Here is a 23,617-nt window from a genome sequence, read left to right as displayed (position 1 = left end):
AGGGAAGCCTGGTCTGCTGCAGTCCATGAGGTCACATAGAGCTGGACACGACTGAGCGACTGAACACTTCACAATTAGGATAATAGATATTCATCTCCCACAAAAGTATCCTTGTCCTTTTTTTTCCTAGAATTTTACAGAACTGAAGTCCATAGTATGTACAGTTGATCCTTGAACAACATGAATTTGAACTGTGCAGGTTCACTGATACACAGATTTTTTTCCACTGGTAAATATGACAGTACTACCCTATCTGTAATTGGTTGAATCTGCAGATGCAGAACACCAGATACAGATGAACTGTAGTTCTGCAGGGCTGAGTACAGACATGAAGATTTTTCCACCAAGGTGAGACCCGGCACAGCTAATCCCTGTGTTGTTCAATAGTCATCTGTACTCTTTATGCCTGGCTTTCACTCAGCATAATCATTTTGAGATCCATCTACATTGTAATCTGTATTAATAGCCTATGTTTGTTTCTTTTTTTTATTGTTAGGAGTGTTTAACATATATATTTAACACAGTATATCTATTAATGATGGACACGAGTTTTTTTTTTCCCGTTTTTGGCTATTAGGAAAAAAGCTGTTGTGACCATTTGTTCCCTAGTCTTTGTATGAACACATGCTTTCACTTCTCTTGGGTAAATACTTTGAAGTAGAATGGTGAATCATATAGCAGGTGTACATATAACTTTTAGACAAAATATTAAACTCTCTACCAAAGCCACTGTACCATGTGTAGTCTCATCAGCACTGTATCAGAGTTCCAGTTCTTCCACATGCCAGCAAGACAATATAGTCTTAAATGTTTTTAATTTGCATTTCTGGAAAATCCCATGGATGGAGGAGCCTGGTGGGCTGCAGTCCATGGGGTCACCAGGAGTTGGACATGACTGAGTGACTGCACCTTCACTTTTCACTTTCATGCACTGGAGAAGGAAATGGCAACCCACTCCATTGCTCTTGCCTGGAGAATTCCAGGGATGGGGGGAGCCTGGTGGGCTGCTGTCTATAGGGTTGCACAGAGTCGGACACGACTGAAGCGACTTAGCAGCAGCAGCAGCAGTAACTAATGATACTAAACATCTTTTCATAACTGCCATGTGCTTTGGTGAAGTGTCTACTCAAATCATTTGCTCATTTTTAAACTGTTTTCCTTTACTGAATTTTGAGAGTTCTTTGTAAACTTCATCGGATACATGATTTACAAATATTTTTGCCAGTCTGTGGCTTATCTTTTCATTCTCTTAACAAAACCTTTGGAAGAACAGAAATTTTGGAGGAGTATAATTTGTGCTTTTAAGGATTGTACTTTTAGTGTTAAATATCTAGAAATTCTTTGCCTAACTCTTTTTTTAAGGTTTGCTTCTAGAAGTCTTGTAGTTTTAAGTTTTAGATGTATATGTACAGTCCATTCTGAGTTCATTTCTGTATGTTATGAGGCATGGATCAAGGCTGCTGTTCCTGCTTTTGTTGTGGTATGTGCTGTGTTGACTTTCCAATTAGTTCAGCACTATTTGTTGGAAAAAGACTATCGTTTCTCCACGAAACTGGCTTTATACCTTTCCCGAAAATCACACACACACACACACACACACACACACACACATCTATCTACGAACCTGTCTATATAGGTCTATTTCTGGAATCACTAGTCTGTCCATCAACATATTTGTTTCTCTTGTTGCCGATGCTACTCTCTGTATTATAAGAGTTTATAAAAAGTCTTGAAATCAGGCAGCATTAGCACTCTGACTGTATTTTTCAATGGTATCGTTTTAATGTAAGTTTTTTAAAAATCAGAAATGGCTACTGAAATGTAGAGTATTATCATCACTTTTCTGCTCCAGTCTCAACAGTTGTTGAAGTAAACAGTAAACAACTAGAAGGAATTACATGAATCTCAAAATAATTATGAGTAGCCCCTCTCTTTTTTTTTTTCCCTCTCTTTTGTATATAAAAATTGACTATGCTTATCTAAGGGCTTCCCTGGTAGCTCAGCTGGTCAAAAATCTGCCTGCAATGCAGGAGCAATGATCAATTCCTGGGTTGGGAAGATCCCCTGGAGAAGGGATAGGCTATCCATTCCAGTATTCTTGGGCTTCCCTGGTGGCTCAGATGGTAAAGAATCCACCTGCAATGCAGGAGACCTGGGTTCAATCCTTGAGTTGGGAAGATCCCCTGGAGGAGGGCCTGGAAATCCACTCTAATATTCTCGCCTTGAGAATCCCATGGACAGAGAAGCCTGGTGGGCTACAGCCCATGGGATTGCAAAGAGTCGGACATGACTGAGCAACTCAGCACAGCATGCTGATCTAAAGGCACTTTTACACAAAACCAGACACCCAGTTTAGCACATGTAACAATATTTAACTCCCTTACCTGCAAACCATATTTTACTCGTATTTTCTTTAATTCTTTCCTCCTTTCCAACTCTTTTTCCTCCTTACTTAGTGTTGGACCAACTACAAGGAAAAATTGAGTTTAAAAAAAAACCACTAAGTTTGATATAATACTGTTTATTTAATAATGAAAAACTAAGAGTACTAGTATTCCATCTCCAGATTAACAAAAAGTTCAAATACATTAATATAAAAGTATCTTGGGTTGTGATGATGTCCTTTCAGCATTTTGGTAATTAAATCTAATTGGAAAGTAAATCAAACCTCAAAGAGTATAAGAATGTTACAGTTTACATACTAAAAGAAATACTGAACATCTTAGTTTTTCAGTATGGTTATTGTAATAGTATCCCAGATGTAGAAATATTGTGAGTTCTCTGAAAGAACATAAGTTTGTGCAAAAGAAAAAACAGAATTCAAGAGTCACATTATTGTGTAGTGTGCCCTACTCATTTTCATAATGTAGTATATAGGAAAACAAAAAATACATAATGAACATTTAGTGAGCATTAAGAGGAAAAAATAACGTAAGGAAAATTACTCTTTCAATTTTTAAAGCCTTAAATAAGAAAGTTTTAACAAGATAGCAACCTTTTACAGTACTATTATAGAAAATAATGGTATATACACAGATAATACATCAACAAACTGTAATTAGGAAAGCAGACATATCAACCAATAAATCTTAATACCTTAGCCTATTATTTTCTATCTTACTATTTTACATCAAAGTCTAACTGTGGATTACTTTTTATAACAGTAAATAGATGTTAAAGAGAAACCTTGGGCTTCCCAGGTAAGCTCAGTGGTAAAGAATCCACCTGCCAATGTAGGAGAGGCAGGTTTGATCCCTGGGTCGGGAAGATCCTTTGGAGAAAGAACTGGCAACCCACTTCAGTATTCTTGCCTGGAGAATCCCATGGCCAGAGGAGCCTAGTGGGCTATAGTCCGTGGGGTTGCAAAAGAGCCAAGCACAACTTAGTGACTAACACGACAAATCTTTATTTAACTATATCACAATTACTCCTCTGAAGGACAGTTAGCTACCGCTGCAGTGCTGCTTCAGAGCCCCACAGACTTGGGACTTCCCTGGTAGCTCAGTGCTAAGACTCTGTGCTCCCAACACAGGGGGCCTAGGTTCACTCCTGGTCAGGGACCTACATCCTGCATACAGCAAGAAAGGGCCTGCGGGCCACACCTAAGACCCCGCATGCCACACCTAAGACCTGGCACGGCCAACCAAATAAATAATTAAAAAGATAAAAAGCCTACAGATGGATTAACAACAGCAGAGCTATCGATTGTCATTCCTGGTCAGAAAGTAACCTAATGCTATAACAGTACAACTAAACCATTACATAGAAAAATCAACTACTATCATAATCTACTACCTAAGTCTCCCATTTCAAAACATGTTATTTTTTTAGCCTCCTCTGATAGTAATCACTGAAATATAAATGTATCTCAATAGAGTATTATATCAATTAGATATGAAGCTGGTAGCTACTGATACATTTTTTAGAACACTTTGGTGAATTAAAGTTATCACACACAGAAACAGTATGTTTCACATACCAAAAAGTTCATCTTTCTTATCAAGACGAAGGTGAGCTCTAACCTGCCCTGGTTCACAGCCATCACAGGTATCGCTGCCAGGGTGAATATGAAACGACAACACAGTCTCTCCAATTTTCACTTCATCCCCATGCTCAAGTACATAAGGGTCACATTTAGTTTTGGGCTAAAGGGGAAAAAAATAACAAAACAGAAATCCAAGAGTTACATATGATTATTTATTCATGGTTACTGTAAATGATGTCAGATTATAACAAAAAATTTTGAGATGGTTCTCAATGAGAGAGACAGACATTATGCATACACACCCATTTCCACAACATGAGGGTGATTTGTAATATTCTATTAGTGGAGCAGACAGATGAACTGAGCAACTTCTAATTTTTATATTATCAAAATCCACTATCTGCCCATCTCCATACCCAATGCTATCAGAGAAATATCCAACCCAAACTTCAATCTATTACCAAAATGAATAATCATCACAGTCAAAAAGATGACATATTAAGGAGATAAATCACATCATATTTCCCTTTTTCTTTCTTCTCTTGATTAATTTTCATTTCATTTTTGATCCTTAACTAAGACCTCCCTCCCTCCCCTCCTTCCACATATAATCTTATTAGGTGCTAAGCACTCTGCTACATGTTAGGGATAAAAGAGTTAACTGAACAGACATAGCCCCTGCTTTCAAGGAGTTTTCCAATTTAACATTTCTGTTAAAACAGCTTAAAAAAATAAAAAACACACACAAAAGAATGGCCCCTAAAGTTGCTATAACTTCCTTTGCATGGCTTTAAAATGCATTTATCTCTAAAAATAAGGCGTAGATACATAATTAGAAAGGCAAAACTCAGCAGTTAAGTATCTACATACTGTATATATTTTTCAGCTCTAAGAATTCTCTTCCACATTAATACATCTGGCTTGAATACCAATCTGACCTAAATGATATATATAATCACTATGATAACTATGCCCTGAGGGATAAAATATTCCAGTTCAGTTTTTTAAAAGAATAGGCAGACTCAGAGGGAGAGGGAGAGGGTGGGATGATTTGGGAGAATGGCATTCTATCATGTATACTATCATGTAAGAATTGAATCGCCAGTCTATGTCTGACGCAGGATACAGCATGCTTGGGGCTGGTGCATGGGGATGACCCACAGAGATGTTATGGGGAGGGAGGTGGGAGGGGGGTTCATGTTTGGGAACACATGTAAGAATTAAAGATTTTAAAATTAATAAAAAATGAAAAAAAATTTAAAAAAGAATATGCAAGTACTTAATTAATAAATATACACTTACCTGAAGAATCTGTTTTCCATTAACAACTGTACCATTCTGACTGCCTTGATCCACAAGGACATAACTTTGTAAGTCATGGTCAAAATAAATTTCTGCATGAAACTTAAAAAAAGAAACCAGGTAATTATAAATTATTATATATTTTTAAATCACAGACAATAATTTCTCCATGATAAAATGCAATGGACTCTGATGATTTAACTCGTATTATTCTTAATACATTTTTTTCTGAATACAAAAGAATTACAATGCTTCTGGTAGAAATAAGGCGGCTGCAGGAGAAAAAGTCACCCCCCTGTAACCCCACCTACAACTACCATTAATGACTTAGCATGTGTCCTATCTTTCCTACTCTTATAATATTCTTGAGCTTATACTATATATAGTTTGAAATAATTTTTCACCTAATAATAGTTGCTCATATCATTAAAAATTTTTAATACAAAGGTGATTTGAAATATTCAAGGTCAACTTCTCAGAGTTTCCAAATTTTCAATACTCAGGACTAATCACTCCCTCCTGCTCCACAGCACTTTGTTTATGTAACACTTAAACTATACAGAGTTACTGTATATGTGAAGGCCACTGTACTGCTTACAATTATTGCTTACATTTAGTTGACAATTTGCTTACCACTTAGTATATAATATAGTGCTTCACATATAATAGGCATGTACTCAATACATGTGCGTTTAACTGGATATAGAGCTGCAAAAATATTTAATTTAAAGTTTCATAAACAATACATAGATGGTGGTTACATAAAATGATGTAGCTGCTCTGTGGGGAAGTTTGACAGTTCCTCAAAATGCTAAATAGAGTTACCATATGACTCAATAATTCTACTCCAAGGTAGGTATCAAGAGAAATGAAAACTACACTTCCAAACAAACTGAGCAGTATTACTCTTAATACCCCAAAAATGGAAACAATTCAAATGTCTAACAGTTGATGAACAGATAGACAAAATACTATAGTGTGTCTGAACAATGGAGTATTATTTGGCAATAAAAACAAATGAAGTACTGATACTTGCTACAACAAGGATGAATCTTGAAGACAAGCTAAGCGTACAAGCTAGTTACAAAAGACTACATACCGTATTATTAATATGATTCCATTTACATGAAATGTGACGAACAGGCAAATCCACAGAAACAGAAAGTAAACTGGTGGCTGCCTAGGGCTGTGGGAGGTGAGGAAGGAACGGGGAAGGACTACTATTGAGTATGATACTTTTTTCCAAAGTGATGAAAATGTTCTAAAATTGACTGCAGCAATGGTTACACAACTGTTGCTGTTGCTGCTGCTGCTGAGTCGCTTCAGTCATGTCCGACTCTGTGCGACCCCATAGACGGCAGCCCACCAGGCTCCCCTCCCCTGGGATTCTCCAGGCAAGAACACTGGAGTGAGTTGCCATTTCCTTCTCCAATGCATGAAACTAACAGTGAAAGGGAAGTCGCTCAGTCGTGTTGGACTCTTCGCGATCCCATGGAGTGTAGCCTACCAGGCTCCTCTGTCCGTGGGATTTTCCAGGCAAGAGTACTGGAGTGGGTTGCCATTGCCTTCTCCAACAGTCGGATGAGCTTTGACAAATGTACACTAATAGTATTTATCTCCTTTATCTTGCATCTTTGGCTTAATACCATCTAGCTGTAGTGCAGCTGTGGCGGTACCATAAGCTATAATATATTCTTTTAATGACAAAGCCAGGTTTTTTCCCCAGGTTTTACTATTTTTCAAAATGCTTCTATGAACAACCCTGTCCATGCACTCTTCCTGTGGACAATACAAGGGTTTCTCTGGGGGTATACACTTAGGAATGAAACTGCTAAGCCATCTACATGCAAACAAACTTTATTAGATACTGCCATACGATCTTCCAGGCTTTACAGCTGGCTCAAGTGGTAAAGAATCCATCTGCCAATGCAGGAGCTGCAAGTTTGATCTCTGGGTCAGGAAGATCCCCTGGAGTAGGAAATGGCAACCCACTCCAATATTGCTGCTGGGATAATCCCATGGACAGAGGAGCCTGGTGGGTTACAGTCCATGGAGTCGCAAAAAGTCAGACATGATGACTAAGCACACACATATCATTTTCCAAAATGGTTGGACCAATATGTAGCCTCAACGCCAATCTATAAGAATTTCCGTTGATCTATACAGTTTTAAATAACACTTTATATTGTCAGAATTTTTAGCTTTTGTAAGCATATCAAGTGTGAAATTAAATTTCATTACTGTGGTTTTAATTTGCATTTTCCTGATTACAGGTGAGGCTGAAATCTCTTCTTATATTTTTAGCCATTTGGGTTTCATCTTCTGTAAACTTTCTCTTCATGTCCTTCATACATTTCTTTCAATTGGGTTGTTTAGAAAACCTATATCAAAGAGTTTAAATAACTTCACATCTTATGACTAGAAACCTTATTCCAAAGACCTTTCTAAATTACGCTCTCAATAGGAAAGATATTTAATAAACAGGATGAATGAAAACTAACTTTGGTCTCAATTGTATTTCTTGAATTACTACAAATATTGAATGGTTTTCGCAAGTTAAGCATATTTCCTCTACTGTGAATTACTTATCTATGTCCTTCACTCATTTACCTGTTGGTATCATAGTGGGGTTTAAAAAATGAATCTGTATGAGCTCTTAAAATATAAGGGATATATAGATCTGATTATCTTAGACTGCCATTTAAATTTATTTCTTACTTAAACTATTCAAAATTACCTCGTCTTCTGTGATTTTGTTCCTTTTTTTAAACTTAGAAAATCCTCTCCTATACACTGGTTAAATATTAGTTTCTGGTTTTTCTCCTAATATTAATATGAAATATGTTGGAGTTTTTTGACTTTAACTTTTTCATATATCTGGATATGTGTGATATAAACTATCAAACTGATTTCACACAACTAACAAATTACCTACCCCACCAGTGGACATGTTTGTTTCAAAGAAAGGAAAAGCAGAAATGCCACCAGAGAACTACCTACATTTCAGACTGAAGTAGGACGTCTTTGTTATTTAAGTTATAGACAGGTTTTTCTTTGGAGGCAGAAAAACCAAGCATCATGAGAAGGCGAAAAAGGAAGATAACTTGGTCTGAATTAAGATTACAAGGACTTCATTCCCTCTGAGTGAATCCAAACAAAGTAAAAAAATCAGACTTTCAACTAATAATGAAAAAACAAATTTCATTCCAAAAAGACAAAAATCACAAAAATACAGTTTAGAATCATATTATAATCCATTAAATAGAAACAAAATGGGGTTGATGAAAGGTCAAAAAAACGTAACAGTTATAAAAGGGAAGGGGGAAAACCACAGAAAATGTAGTAAAGAAAAAAGATAAACGAGACTTTTGATAGTTAAATCTTATAACTTTAGCTGCAACTCTGTTCTTTTTGTTTGTTTTGAAACACCCAACTGCTCTTTTTCCTGAAACCATTAGAAAGTCAACTAGGAAAAGCTGTAAAATCAACTAGAAAAAGCCTTGAGTGGTAGATGACAGATTATTCTTGAGTTGAAAAATACCATGGACTTGAAGTAACTATGCACTAAAGTAGCCTGAATCCACGTATGATTTATCTTTGAACTACCACAATATCCAGCATATTGACTTCACTCAGTAAGTATTTGCTAAACAGGTATTACTTTAATACTTTGTCTACTCCTGCTCCAGACAGTTAAAAACTAAACATTATTTTAGTTCATGCAAATTTTGATGGAGAATTTTTTTTTCTCAAGTAATGGAATAAACAACCTGCATTACTTTCATTACCATTACTATACTGACTATTAACCTTTCTTTTTCATCTGAAAAACCCTAGCTTTCTGCCATAATGATGATTTACAAAGTCACACCGAGGGGGCTGTATCTGAAAAATCAAAGAACCTACCTTACTGACACCAACTTCAGGGATTCGGAGAGTATGCTCCATATCTTTTTCTCTGCAGAGTTAAGTAAAATTAAAATGCCTTTAATACTTTTTGAAGCATATTTAAAGAACTTTTTTAAAGATAATTTTGCTTTAAAAGATATATTAGGATGCAAGTCTCCCTATCAGACTAAACCCAGTTTCCGTAATGCTACTCTAAATTTCATGTTTGAAAGTAGGTCTTGGAATTACCTGAACTCTTTCATAAGGTAATTGTAGCGGTCCCCAACCTTTCTGGCACCAGGAACCAGTTTCATGGAAGACAGTTTTTCCACAGACCAGGGCAAGGGTACTTGGGATGATTCAAGTGCATTACATTTATTGTGCACTTTATTTCTATTATTATTATATTGTGATATGGAATGAAATAATTATACAATTCACCATGATGTAGAATCAGTGGGAGCCCTGAGCTTGGCTTTCTGCAATTAGATAGTCCCATCTGGAGGTGACGGCAAACAGTGACATCTGAAGTGTGTTGCGAGTGATGAGGCGCAGCTGTAAACAAGATGAAGTTTTCCTCGCTCACCCAGTGCTCCTCTCCTGCTGTGCAGCCCGACTCCTAACAGGTCCAGGGGATGGGGACCCCGGTTTTGGTACATCTGTCACAGGCTAGTGAGCATCCAGCAGGACCAAATATCCTTTGTAGTAAGGTCAGTCCAGATCTGCTGACTATGTTTCCACTTCTATTACTACGTGTAAAAGGAACATACTATTTCCCAAGAATTTAAAATTAAGATGCTGTATGAAACCTGAATTAAAGATATATTACCTTTCCAGTTGGGAAAAAAGGACATTATCGTACTCATGATTAAAATCTACTTCTCTAGTTACACAGGGGTAAAGGAAAAGGATCAAAGGAGGAGGTCATACTGGGTTTAAATAAGTAACTTAAGCCTAAAAAAAGCAAAACCAAAGGTAAGAAAATGATGAAATCTCTGTGGAAGGTATCACCAAGATTTTAACTCTTTACATAGGCAGACTGCTTTAGGGACAATGAAGTTATGTCTGCAACTGACTTCCAAAACCGCATGACAAAAGTTAAGTGTCAGCATATTTTCTGAGTGAGAGAGGAAGGAATAAGGATATCATTTTTTGTCTATTCTACAAGTACCACACATATTTAATGGTTAATTGGAATAAGAAAAATAAACAGAATACGATAATAGTAAACATTTTTACCTTCCAATTGTAGCAGGATTTACAGCTGTAATGATAAAAAGTGATCCTGTCTGCAACACAGGTGATCTAATTACAATTACTCTAATACATGGAGGCCAGATTTTTTCTTCATCTGCCAAAGAAAGAAACGGGTAAGTATTAATTCAAAAATAACAAATGCCCAGGGAATAGTAGAAAGCATACTGCTGCTGCTGAGTCGCTTCACTCATGTCCGACTCTGTGCGACCCCACAGACGGCAGCCCACCAGACTCCGCCACCCCTGGGATTCTCCAGGAAAGAACACTGGAGTGAGCTGCCATTTCCTTCTCCAGTGCATGAAAGTGAAACGTGAAAGTGAAGTTGCTCAGTCGTGTCCAACTCTTCGCGACCCCATGGATGGCAGCCCACCAGGCTCCTCCGTCATGGGATTTGCCAGGCAAGAGTACTGGAGTGGGGTGCCATTGCCTTCTCCGAGAAAGCATACATAAAGCTAAAATAAATTGATCAAAAATCTTCCTTCTGTTTAAAACAACCTTCTCAAATTCTGCTATGTGACATACACAATAAGTAAGTTTTAACAACATTGGCAATTTAAAATAATCAACCTAAAGATATACAGCAGCTATCACAATTACAAAATAATCAACTCTCTCTTTTTTAAGGTATTGGTATTTGAAAATATGCCCCCCCAAAAACCATTTTTTAAGTTAGAAAAACTGAGTCTACCCTTTTAAGAAAAAAATGAGAGGAAATTCCATTAAGAACAAAATAAGCTTGTACACACTACTACAAAATTCCGAGTTTTCAAAGTATGTCATTATATCAAGTAAAAAGAAAAATCAGATTTACCATAATACCTATGTAGCTGAATTAATGGCCTACTCTTCAAAGGCAACTGCCTTCCCTCCCTCAACTACAAAAGTGGACAATAAATATCTAACCCATTAAAACAGACTTACCACAGACTCTAGGAAAGAGTAGGTAACTTGGTTTTTTGTTCTACTGAGTAGGCCATTCAATGCAATTAAACTTTAGGATCCAAGTAGTAGTCATTTATTCACACCCTACTGTAAATATAACCAAAGTTATCATTTTTAATAATGTTATTAAAACAATCAGCTCACTTTTTGGCAAATATATGGGCTACCAATGCTTTTAACTACTGTGCTGTACTTTTACAATGGCCGTGAAATAATGCCTGTCTACTCACCTTCATCCTCAGTATCTTCTGCAGTTGCGTTGTCTTCACTGGTAGTGTCTTCATCGTAACTGTCCTCGGTCTGAGAGTCTGTAATTTCACCTTCTTCAGGCTCACTATCAATGTCTACGATTTTCTCGTCTTTAAACGAAGCCGAATTATAAATGTTTTCACTAAGAGGAGATTCTACAGTCTTTGCACTAACTGGAACAGTATATTTGGGCGGACTATTTTTGTAATGGATGTCTATTTTGGCCTTCTTTTTCACATTTGCAAAATCTTCTCCCTCACTGCAGCTTATATGTTCAATATTGGATGTTTTCTGATCTTCTGAATTCAAATTCTGGAAAGAGGTGGGAACAGGAGAGAAGAATCTTAAACATGACCATCTTATAATGTTTAACTCTAAATGTTTCAATGAATTAGTGAAAACATATGTTCAGCAAAATAACAGCTGTTATCTCTATTGCCTCTTCCTCTTATTATGTTCCCTTTCTTAATGATGTTACCATCCACTTATCCAAATCAAAAGTCTCTGACATCTCCTGAACCACTCCATGGAATCAATTACTGAGGCTATAGACTATGTTTGAAATTAATCCCAATTCTCTCTCCTTATCTAGTATCATTTTCTTAACTGTCCCAACCCAGGTCCTCGTCACATGTTGCTTGGACCATGTGGGAACCTAGAACAATGCTGTCAAGGGGGGGGGCGGTGGGGGGGGGGTGGTGTGGGGGTGTGTGTGTGTGTGTGTGTGTGTGTGTGTGCGCTTTAAAATTATCTAGTAGGGTCATTAAAAAGGTAAAAAAGAAGCTGGTGAAATACATTTTGTTACTTTACACTAATTATATATAAAGATGACATTTCATCAGCATAAAAATTTTTACCAATACTTTATATGGATTTTCTGTACCAAGTCTTCAAAACTGAGTATAGTTTATACTCAACTAGGTAAAGTATCCTAGCAACATTTAAAGTGTTCAGTAGCCACATGGAGCTGGCAGAACAGTGCAGGCCTAGAGAATACAACTAAACCTAAATTTTCTTTTTGAACTCTGAGTCAATTATTAAGTCAACATACACGACATAAAGAATTAGCGCTAATTACAGCAGGGATTTAAAGATCTAAATGTACCTAATATATCAGAACTGAAGTTTTGCTAAAATACTTTTTAGAGTCAGTTTGATGATACAGAAAATAGTACAGATGAGTCAATTACATCTCTTTATTCTGAACTTCCAACTTAACTGGCATAAGCCTTTTATTATTTATTATACATGCATATTGGCCATACCCTAGGACAAATGAACATATCTATTATTTTAACTTTAGAAGAAGCAGTTACCTTCCTCTAGTTTGTAACACACTCTAGTTTTCTTTCTACCTTAGGGCAACATGATGAGGTGAAGTCATATGTTCTGCTGTTATTTTATAAAATACGAGAGCATCCTAAACACGTATTTTTAATGACAACACAAATTCAGTTTGAAGACTGGCTAAACATTCACAGCATGCTAAACTATACGTATTTCCAGCAACACAAACTCACCAAGGACAATAACAAGAGCAAGTTCCTGAAAAGCTATGAGGAACTTTAAAGACCACTGTAAACTACAGCCAAAAAGTTTCCTGATGTATATATGCTTAAGAGAAAAGCAGTTTCCAATATTATGTATTTTATTATTATTATTGTTTATAGGACAACACATGTAGAGGAAAATGAGCGAAACAGAAATAGGTACTGCTTTTTAAAACTGTCAGTCTCAAATGTTAGATAAATATCCATTAAGATAAAGGCCCAGGGCCTACATCAGGCATATATGCACATTTCAAGTTATTACTCTAATCTCCTCACCCTACTTCCTTCCTTCTGTATACTCTGCTGCTGCTAAGTCACTTCAGTGGTGTCTGACTCCGTGTGACCCCACAGACAGCAGCCCACCGGGCTCCTCTGTCCCTGGGATTCTCCAGGCAAGAATACTGGACTGGGTTATTTCCTTCTCCAAGGCATGCATGCACGCTAAGTCGCTTCAGTCGTGTCCGACTCTGTGTGACCCCATGGACAGCAGCCCACCGGGCTCCCCTGTCCACAGGACTCTCTAGGCAAGAACACTGGAGTGGGTTGCCATTTCCTTCTCCATGTGTATACTCTGCACTTCCAAAAAGTGAGGCCCAAGAATATCTTAAAACTCAAGAAAAGGATGAGGATGTCCTAAAACTGGTTTCCTCCCACGCGACACAACTACCTTTTATAATCCTTGGGGAATTCAAAATTTTATTAGTATTTTTCTTAAGTCCTTGTCCTAAATTAACCTATTTTTACAGAAGGATGGTAAAGATGAATGGCTATGAGAGCTAAGGTGGACCAAAATCTCACAGAATGCTATCAAATTTCATCATCTAGTTTGTCAGAAAAGGTCATTTGAGGACCCCTATATATTCTTTGCTTTGCTGGGAGAACCAGTTTCATTAACATATCCTCTCAAACAGTTCAATGACTAGTAACAGGTAGGAGTCACTAAAACAGAGGTCTCTGAAAAAAAAGAAAAATAATTTTCAACATTTTTCTTACTTACTCTTCAATTCTTAGGTACTGTCAGTGAAAATAATAGAGAAATAAACAAATCAAATAGAGAACTGAGATAAAATTTCAAGAACAGGAGAAGTAGCCAAGACGGTGAAGCGAGAAGACCCTAAACTCATCTCCTCCATGGACACACCAAACTTACAACTACTTACAGAGCAACTGTCTATGAGAATGACCTTCCTGAACACTAGCAGAAAAGCTTTTCCACAACTAAAGACAGAAAGAAGGAACCACACAAGATGGGTAGGAGAGGTGGAGACCCATACCCCTGTGTTGGCAAACCACAAATGGAAGGGATATCCCAAGCACAGAGGTTCTTTCCAAGGAGTGCGGAGTGGGAGGCCCAAATGGGGCTCCCCAGCCTGGGGATCCTGAACTGGAAAGACAAGCCCCTAGAATGTACAGCTTTGAAAAACTAGGAGAGCTTCTGTTCAGGAGAACTGGAGAGATACAGGAATAAGATTCAGCTCTTGAGGCACATGTAAGACGGCACACGCTCTGGGTCTCGACAGGGAGGTAGCAGCTTGAAAGGAGCCTGGGTCAGCTGTTTTGGGGAATCTGTTCTACCCCAGTAGCAGTGGAACGGGAACACATCTTTCTGGAATCTTTCCTCTGGTCTGTTAGTGCTGGCATCCCTGCTCTGCCCAACTGCTGGCCAGCACAAGCCCCTGGCTTTCCAGAAGAGAGCCACACAGGGACTCGTCCAATGGGCCAGGAACAGCCCTGAGCCCCTGGGTCACACGGTCAACTTCACAGAAAGGCCACCCTTCTCTCGACTGGGCCTGCAGGCACCACGTGAGGCACGACCTCACAGCCGGCCAGGGCGAGGGCCAGCCCTGCCCTCCAGTGCTCCCACAGTCATCAGTCTCACCACAGCAGAAAGATGTACACAGCTCACACAGGGAACACCCCTAGAGAAAAAAGTTCTGGTGACCAGAAGGGCATGTGTTACCTGGGCCTCAGAGGAGGCCTGCTAAATACGGCCACTTCTCCAAGATGGGAAACATAAACAACCTACCCACCTTGAAGTCCACCTAACACACAGAAATAAATACAGCGAACAGAGCACAGTGAGGAGACAGAGGAATACGTTCTCAACAAAGGTACAAGACATAACCTCAGAAAAGAACATTCTTCCAAAATACAGGTTTAAAAAGGACTTTTCCACTATTTTATAAATGTTCCCATACTTCAAAGAATACAATTAAAATCTAGTCAAATCACAGAAAAAAAAAAAATGGAGATAAGCAACCTACTGGATAAAAAGCTCAAGGTGGTGAACATAAAGATGCTCACCAAACTCAGAAGAATGAATGAACATAAAATTTCAGTAGTTAGAAAACATGAAGAAGAACCAAACAGAGCTAAAGAATACAAAACTGAAAATGAAAATATACTAGAAGGAACAACAAATTAGATGATATAGGGGAGCAGATCAGCAATCTGGCAAAGAGTAGTAACCACTCAAGCTGAAGAGATAACAAAAAAAAGAGTATAGTTTATACCTCTAGACAATATTAAGCATACTAACAACCACAAAGTGTATGTGAAGAAATCATAGCTGAAAATGTCCCTAACCTGGGGAAAGAAACACATCCAGGTTCAAGAAGCACAGAGTCCCAAACAAGACGAACCAAAAGCAGTTCACATGAAGACAAAATATAATTAAAATGGCAAAAATTAAAGAAAAAGAATTTTAAAAGCAACAAGGGAAAAGCAGCTAGTTATCCACAAGGGACCTACCATAAGGCTATCACTGACTTTTCAGCAGAACTGAAAAGTCAGGCCAAAAGGGAATGGCACCATATATTCAAAATGATAAAAGGAAAAAACCTTCAACCAAGAACACTCTACCCAGAAAGGCTATCCTTCAGATTGGGAGAAAAGATGAAGAACTTTCTAGACAAGCAAGAGCTAAAAGAGTTCAACACCACTGAAAGAGCTTTACAAGAAATATCAAAGGGACTTCTCTAAGCAGAAATCACAGAGCCACATCTAGAAACATGGAACTCGTGAAGGGAAGAGTCGCGTTGGTAAAGGCAATCGCACAGTAAAGGCAGCAGGTCAACCAGTGACGATGACGAAGCCAGTAGAAAGGCTAAAAGATGAGAGCGGTGAAGTCATCTACAGCCACATCTGCAGTTAAGGGACAAACACAGCAAAAACACAAAATGCGCCCACAGACACAGGTGTAGGGGCAAGGACAGTGAGAACAGAGCAGCCAGCATGCACCCAAACTTACGAAGTCATCAGCTTAAAATAACCACAGCTATGTGCTGCTGCACCATACGAAGTTGCTGTAGTCACGTCTAACTCTCTGCGACCCTATGGACTGTAGCCCTGCAGGCTCCTCTGTTCATGGGATTTTCCAGGCAAGAATACCAGAGCGGGTTGCCATGCCCTCCTCCAGGGGACCTTCATGACCCCAGGTCTCTTACGTCTTACGCACTGGTAGGTGGAGCAGGTTCTTTACCACTATCGCCACCTGGGACACTCCAATCACATATATATAGGTTGTCAATATGAATGAATCTGATGGTTACCAAATACCAAAACTCAGAAATAGATACACAGAAAGGAAAGGAATCCAAACGTAACACTGAAGGCAGTCATCAAATCACAGGGGAAGGGAGCAAAAGAAACAGAACCAGAAAGGAAAGACAACCCCCCTTCAAGACAATCAACAAAGCAGCAGTACACACACACCTACCGATAATTACTTCAAAAGCAGACGGACTAAAAGCTCCAACTGAAAGACACAAGCGTGGCTGAGTGGATTAAAAAAACAAAAACGCACATATATGCTGCCTAAAGGAGACTTACTTCAGATCTAAAGACACACCGACTGAAAATAAGGGGACAGAAAAAAAGGTTCTCCATACAAATGAAAATAAAAAGAACACTGGGGGAGCAATACTTATGTCAGACAAAACAGACAGCAAAAAGCGACAAAGCAGCATATTATATGCTAAAGGGATCAAGCCAGCAAGGAGATATAACAACTGTATAGATAAATATCTATGTACCCAACACAGAAGCACCTTCTAAGTACATAAAGAAAATACTAACGAACATAAAGGCAGAAACTGACAACACCACAGTAGTAGAGGACGTTACCACTCCCCTTACATCACTGGACAGATCATCCAGACAGAAAACCAGTAAGGAAACACTGGCCTTAAACGATACGTGTGACTAAACGATACGTGTGACTAAACGAACCTAACAGATACACAGGCAACATTCTATCCAAAAGCAGCAGGGATACACATTTGTTTCAAGTGAAGATGGAACATTCTTTAAGATGATGACATGCCAGGCTACAAAACAAGCCTCAAGCAACTAAGGCTTGAGGTGCAACTAAGCTTGAGGTGCAACTACAGATTATCACACTAAGTGACGTAAGTCAGAAAGAGGAACACAAATGCCATATGCTATCACTTACATGCAGAATCTAAACTATGGCACAAATGGACCTCTTTACAGAACAGAAACAGACTCACAGACACAGAGACCGTTCTTGTGGTTGCCAAAGGGGAGAGAAGGAGGGAAGGGGATGAACTGGGAGTCTGGAGTTAGTAGATTCAAGTTACTACATTTAAAACAGATAAATAAAGGCTTACTGTATAGCTCAGGGAACTATACCCAGTCTCCTGGGATAAACCATAATGGAAAACAATATTTTTAAAAAAAGAATATATATGTGTGTATAACTGAGTCACTTTTCTGTACAGCAGAAATTAGCACAATCCTGTAAATCAATTTTACTTCAATTTCAAATAAAGAAATTTAAGACTGAATTATTAGGCAGCTTTTCCGATCACAACAGTGAAAGACTAGAAACCCACTCTAAGAAATAAACTGCAAAAAACACCTAAGAGTCTAAACAACAAGCTACTATACAAGCAACTGGTCACTAGCGAACTCAAAAAGGAGATTTGAAAAAATTACTGGAGACAAATGCAAATGTTCATATAACTATCTAAAATCCATGGGATGAGGCAAAAGCAGTTCTAAGAAGTTAAGAACAACATAAGCTTAACTCAGGAATAAGAAAAATTCCAAATAAACAATCTAACGTTACAGCTGAAGGACCTAGAAAAAGAAGGAAAAAATCCAAAGTTAAGAGAAGAAACAATAAAAGTCAGAATAGAAATAAATGATACAAGAAATCCCTGGGAGGCCCAGTGGTTAGGACTCTGTGCTTCCACTGCAGGGGGGCACAGGTTTAATCTCTGTTGGGGAACTAAGATCCTGCAAGCTGCAAGGGACAGACAATAAAAAGAAGAAAAAGAAAGGATACAGAGATTAAGAAAAGAAAAAAGGTCAGTGAAACTACGAGATGGTTCTTTGAAAAAATAAACAAAATTGTTAAGCCTTTAGACGGACTCATCATCCGAGAGGACCCAAATAAATAAAATCAGAAATCAAAGAGGAGAAGTTACAATTGATATTGCAGAAATAAAAATAAGAGTTTACTATGAACGATTATATGCCGATAAAATGGACAACTCAGAAAAAAATGGATAAATCCTGAAAAACAGTCTCCCAAGACTGAATCAGGATAATAGAAAAAATATCAATGAACCATTTACCAGAAATGAAAATGATTCAACAATCAAAAATCTCATAAGTAATAAAAATCCAGGACCAGATGACCTCACAAGTGAATTCTACCAAACATTTAGGGAATAGTTAAAAAACATAAAAGATGATGCTGTTAAAGTGCTGCACTCCATATGCCAACAAATTCAGAAAACTCAGCAGTGGCCACAGGACTGGAAAAGGTCAGTTTTCATCCAGAAAGGCAATGCCAAAGAATGCTCAAACTACTGCACAATTGCACTCATCTCACACACTAGTCAAGTGATACTTAAAATTCTCCAAGCCAGGCTTCAACAGTACGTGAACCGAAAACTTCCAGATGCTCAAGCTGGTTTTAGAAAAGGCAGAGGAACTGGAGATCAAATTGCCAACATCCGCTGGATCATCCAAAAAGCAAGAGAGTTCCAGAAAAACATCTACTTCTGCTTTATTGACTACACCAAAGCCTTTGACTATGTGGATCACAACAAACTGTGGACAATCCTTAAAGAGATGGGAATACCAGACCACCTAACCTGCCTCCTGAGAAATCTGTATGCAGGTCAAGAAGCAACAGTTAGAACCAGACATGGAACAACAGACTAGTTCCAAGTTGGGAAAGGAGTATATTGTCATCCTGCTTATTTAACTTATATGTAATGAGTACACCATGAGGAATGCCGGGCTCAATAAAGCACAAACTGGAATTGAGCTTGCTGGGAGAAATATCAATAATCTCAGATATGCAGATGACATCACCCTCATGGCAAAAAGCGAAGAGGAACTGAGGAGCCTTTTGATGAAAGTCAAAGGGTAGAGTGAAAACGTTGGCTTAAAACTCAACACTTAAAAAACGAGGATCATGGCATCTGGTCCCATCACTTCATGGGAAATAGATGGGGAAACAATGGAAACAGTGACAGACTTTATTTGGGGGGCTCTAAAATCACTGCAGATGGTGACTGCAGTTGTGAACTTAAAAAATGTTTGTTCCTTGGAAGAAAAGCTATGACCAATCTAGAGAGCATATTGAAAAGCAGAGACATTACTTTACCAACAAAGGTCTGTCTAGTCAAAGCTATGGTTTTTCCAGTAGTCATATATGAATAAAAGAGTTGGACCATAAAGAAGGCTGAACACCGAACAATTGATGCTTTTGAACTGTGGTGTTGGAGAAGACTCTTGAGAGTCCCTTGGACTGCAAGGAGATCCAACCAGTCCATCCTAAAGGAAATCAGTCCTGAATATTCACTGAAAGGACTGATGCTGAAGCTGAAGCTCTAATACTTTGGCCACCTGATGTGAAGAATTGACTCAATGGAAAAGACCCTGAGGCTGGGAAAGACTGAAGGCGGGAGGAGAAGGGGATGACAGAGGATGAGATGGCTGGATGGCATCACCGACTCGATGGACATGAGCTTCAGCAGGCTCGGGGAGTTGGTGCTGGACAGGGAAGCTCAGCATGCTGCAGTTCATGGGGTCGCAAAGAGTCAGACATGACTGAGCTGAACTGAACTACTGAACTAACAAACCTGTCTTTCTCAAATTATTCTAAGAAGTTAAAGAGAAAGGAACATTTTGAACTCATTCTATAAGGCCAGCATCAGCCTGACACGAAAACCAAACACACCACAAATAAAATAAAATTTCAGGCCAATGTCACTGATGAACACAAATGTAAAAATACTAGCATAGCAAATTCAACAATATATTAAAAGACCACACACCACGATCAAATGGGATTTATCCCAGGAATGCAAGGATGGCTCAATACCCACAAATCAATCAACGTGATACACCACACTAACACACTGAAGAGTTAAAATCATATGAATATCTCAACAGAAAAAGAAAAAGTTTTTGACAAAATTCAACATCAACTTAGGATAAACTAAACAAAGTAGATACAAAGGAAATTTACTTCAACATAATAAAGGTCATGAATAACAAACCCACCCTGGAGGAGGGCATGGCAACCTACCCCAGTATTCCTGCCTGAGGATCCCATGGAGAGAGGAGCCTGGTGGGCTATAGTCCACAGGGTCACAAAAAGTCAGACCCAACTGAAACTACTCAGCACACACACATACATATGACAAACCATGCCCAGCATCATACTCAATGCTGGAAAGCTGAAGCGTTTTCTCTAAGATCAGGCACAAGACGGGTGTCACACTTGCCACATCTATTCAACACAATACTGGACGTCCTCGCCACAGAAAACAGACAAGAAAAAGAAAGACAAGAAATCCACATGAGAAAAGAAGTTAGACTGTCACTGTTTGCAGGTGACATGATACAACAGATAGAAAATCCTAAAGACATTCCCAAAACCTATGAGAACTAATATGAATTCAGTAAAGCTTCAGAATACAAATACACAAAAATACAGAAACCTACTGTATCTTTATATACGTAACAACAAACTACAAGAGAAATTAAGAAAACAATCACATTTATAACTGCATCAAAAAGAATAAAATACCTATGAATAAATCAAACCAAACAGGTAACAGATTCATACTCTGAAAATTCTAAGATATTGATGAAAGAAAGGGAAAGATATACTGTGCTCATGGATTAGGGGAATTAATACTGTTAAAATGGCTATACTATATCCAAAGCAATCTATATACTTAATGCAGTCTCTATCAAATTCCAATGGTGTTTTTCATAGAACTAGAAAAATTCTGTAATTTGTAGGGAAACAAAAAAAGAACCCAAATAGCCAAACAATCTTAAGAAAGAAGAACAAAGCTGGAGGTACCACGCACTCTAATTTAAAAATATACTACAAAGCTACAGTAACCAACAGTACGGTACCAGCACAAAAGAAGACACACAGATCAATGCAATAGAATAGAGCCCGGAAATAAACTCACATTTTTATGAGCAACTAATCTATGACAAGGGAGGCAAGAATATACAATGGGAAAAGACTGCCTCTTTAGTAAATGGTGTTGGAAAAACTAAACAGCTAAATGCAAAAAAGTGAAACCGGACCATTTTCTCACACCATACACAAAAATAAATTCAAAATAGATTAAAGACTTAAATGTAACAAAGGAGGAAAGAATATACAATGGAGAAAAGACAGTCTCTTCAGCAAGTGATGTTGGGAAAGCTGACAGCCACATATAAAAATCAGTAAAGTTAGAACATTCCCTCATAGCCTACCCAAAAATAAACTCAAAATGGCCTTGAAGACTTAAATATTGAGACATGATACCATAAAACTCTTAGAAGAGAACATAGGTAAAATATTCTTTGACATATAGTAGCAATGTTTTCATATGTCAGTGTTTCAAACCTATAGAAATATAAACAAAGGGGATCTAATCAAACTTACATGCTTTTGCACAGCAAGCTAAACTATAAATGAACAAAAAGACAACAGACAGACTGGGAGAAAATCTTCACAAATGATGTGACTAATGACAATTTTCCAAAATACATAAACAGCTCATACAACTCAGTAAGAAAAGAAAAACAAATAACGCAATCAAAAAATTGGGAAGACCTAAATAGACATTTCTCCAAAGAAAACATACAGATAGCTAAGAGGCCCATGAAAAGATGCTTCTTCGCTAATTATTAGAGGACTGCAAATGAAAACTATAATGAAGTAACATCCCACACTGTTCAGAATGGCCATGATTAAAAAGTCTACAAATAATAAATGCTGGAGATGGTGTGGAGAAAAGAGAACCCTCCTGTACTGTTGATGGGAATAGAAGTTGTGCAGCCACTATGGAACATAGTATGGAAGTTCCTTAAAATGCTAAAAATAGAGTTACCCTGGGCTTCCAAGGTGGCTCAGTGGTCAAGAATCCACTTGCTCATGTAGGGGACATGGGTTCAATCCCTGGGTTGGGAAGATCCCCTGGAGAAGGAAAAGGCAACCCACTCGCGTCTTCCTGCCTGGGGAATCCCATGGACAGAGGAGCCTGGGGTCCATGGGGTCGCACAGAGTGGGGTACAACTGAGCCTGCACACAAGACTGAGCACACACACGGAGAGTTACATTATGGTCCATCAATCCCACTCCTGGGCAGATATTCAGAGAAAACACACCAACATTCACAGCAGCACTGTTTATAACAGCCAAGACACAGACGCAACCTAAAGTTCACAGACAGATCAACCGATAAAGAGGCGGTATATATACACGACGGACTCTACTCAGCCATGGAAAGGGATCACGCCGTTTGCAGCAACGTGGATACAACCAGAGATTATTATCCTAAATGAAGTAGATCAGAAAAAGACAAATATTATATAAATCACTTATACATGGAATCTAAAACATGACACAAACTCGCTTACAAAATAGAAACAGACATGGGGTCACAGAGTCAGACTGAGCACACATGCAAGCAAGCAACCTATTTCCCCCAAAGATACCAATTTACACTAATAAATATACATATATCCTATATTTGCTAGCAGTGGATTTTTTTCTTACGTTTCCTAACGTAAGTAACTGCTCAACATAACTAAGAATGTTGAACTTTTACCCACAGCTGCCTATAAACTGTTTTTCTTGGGTTGTGAGTTGTGCTCTGACATCAGCGTATCAACAGATGCTCTGAATGGTCTTCTTCCAAATTACACAAGAGTACTTTATCTGCCCTATATCTACCTGCTTCAAACTTTAAAAAATTTTTTCAGTGGTCAATTTCAGGCTGAAAAAAAGAAAAAAAGTTTTTCTGCTTCTCGTAACTGAGAAATTGTAAAAAGTCCATGTTTTGCCCATGTAAAAGTTTCTTTCGGTACGATTCTGGCACCTTATTATTATGTAATATTCTAACTGAATGCTGTGTTTAAAACACAGACTTACTGGGGAGGGTGG

The 23,617-nt window shown here is 38.2% G+C and overlaps 1 protein-coding gene across 1 annotated transcript in view; it reads right to left on the bottom strand.

Annotated features, from left to right (window-relative positions):
• The window catches only part of AGGF1 (angiogenic factor with G-patch and FHA domains 1), a 44,310-nt gene that overhangs the window by 8,985 nt on the left and 11,708 nt on the right, over positions 1 to 23,617 (bottom strand). The window contains exons 6-11 of the mRNA XM_052646532.1: positions 11,605 to 11,935; positions 10,415 to 10,526; positions 9,194 to 9,245; positions 5,288 to 5,389; positions 3,980 to 4,145; positions 2,385 to 2,467 (exon numbers count right to left, since the gene is read on the bottom strand). Coding sequence (XP_052502492.1) covers positions 2,385 to 2,467; positions 3,980 to 4,145; positions 5,288 to 5,389; positions 9,194 to 9,245; positions 10,415 to 10,526; positions 11,605 to 11,935 — 846 coding nt within the window. The remainder of the gene's footprint in view (positions 1 to 2,384; positions 2,468 to 3,979; positions 4,146 to 5,287; positions 5,390 to 9,193; positions 9,246 to 10,414; positions 10,527 to 11,604; positions 11,936 to 23,617) is intronic.

The sequence above is a fragment of the Budorcas taxicolor genome, chromosome 10 (genome assembly GCF_023091745.1).
Source record: "Budorcas taxicolor isolate Tak-1 chromosome 10, Takin1.1, whole genome shotgun sequence".
Classification (NCBI taxonomy): Eukaryota; Metazoa; Chordata; class Mammalia; order Artiodactyla; family Bovidae; genus Budorcas; species Budorcas taxicolor.
The sequence above is the reverse complement of the archived record's forward strand: the minus strand, read 5'-3'. Positions and strand labels throughout refer to the sequence as shown.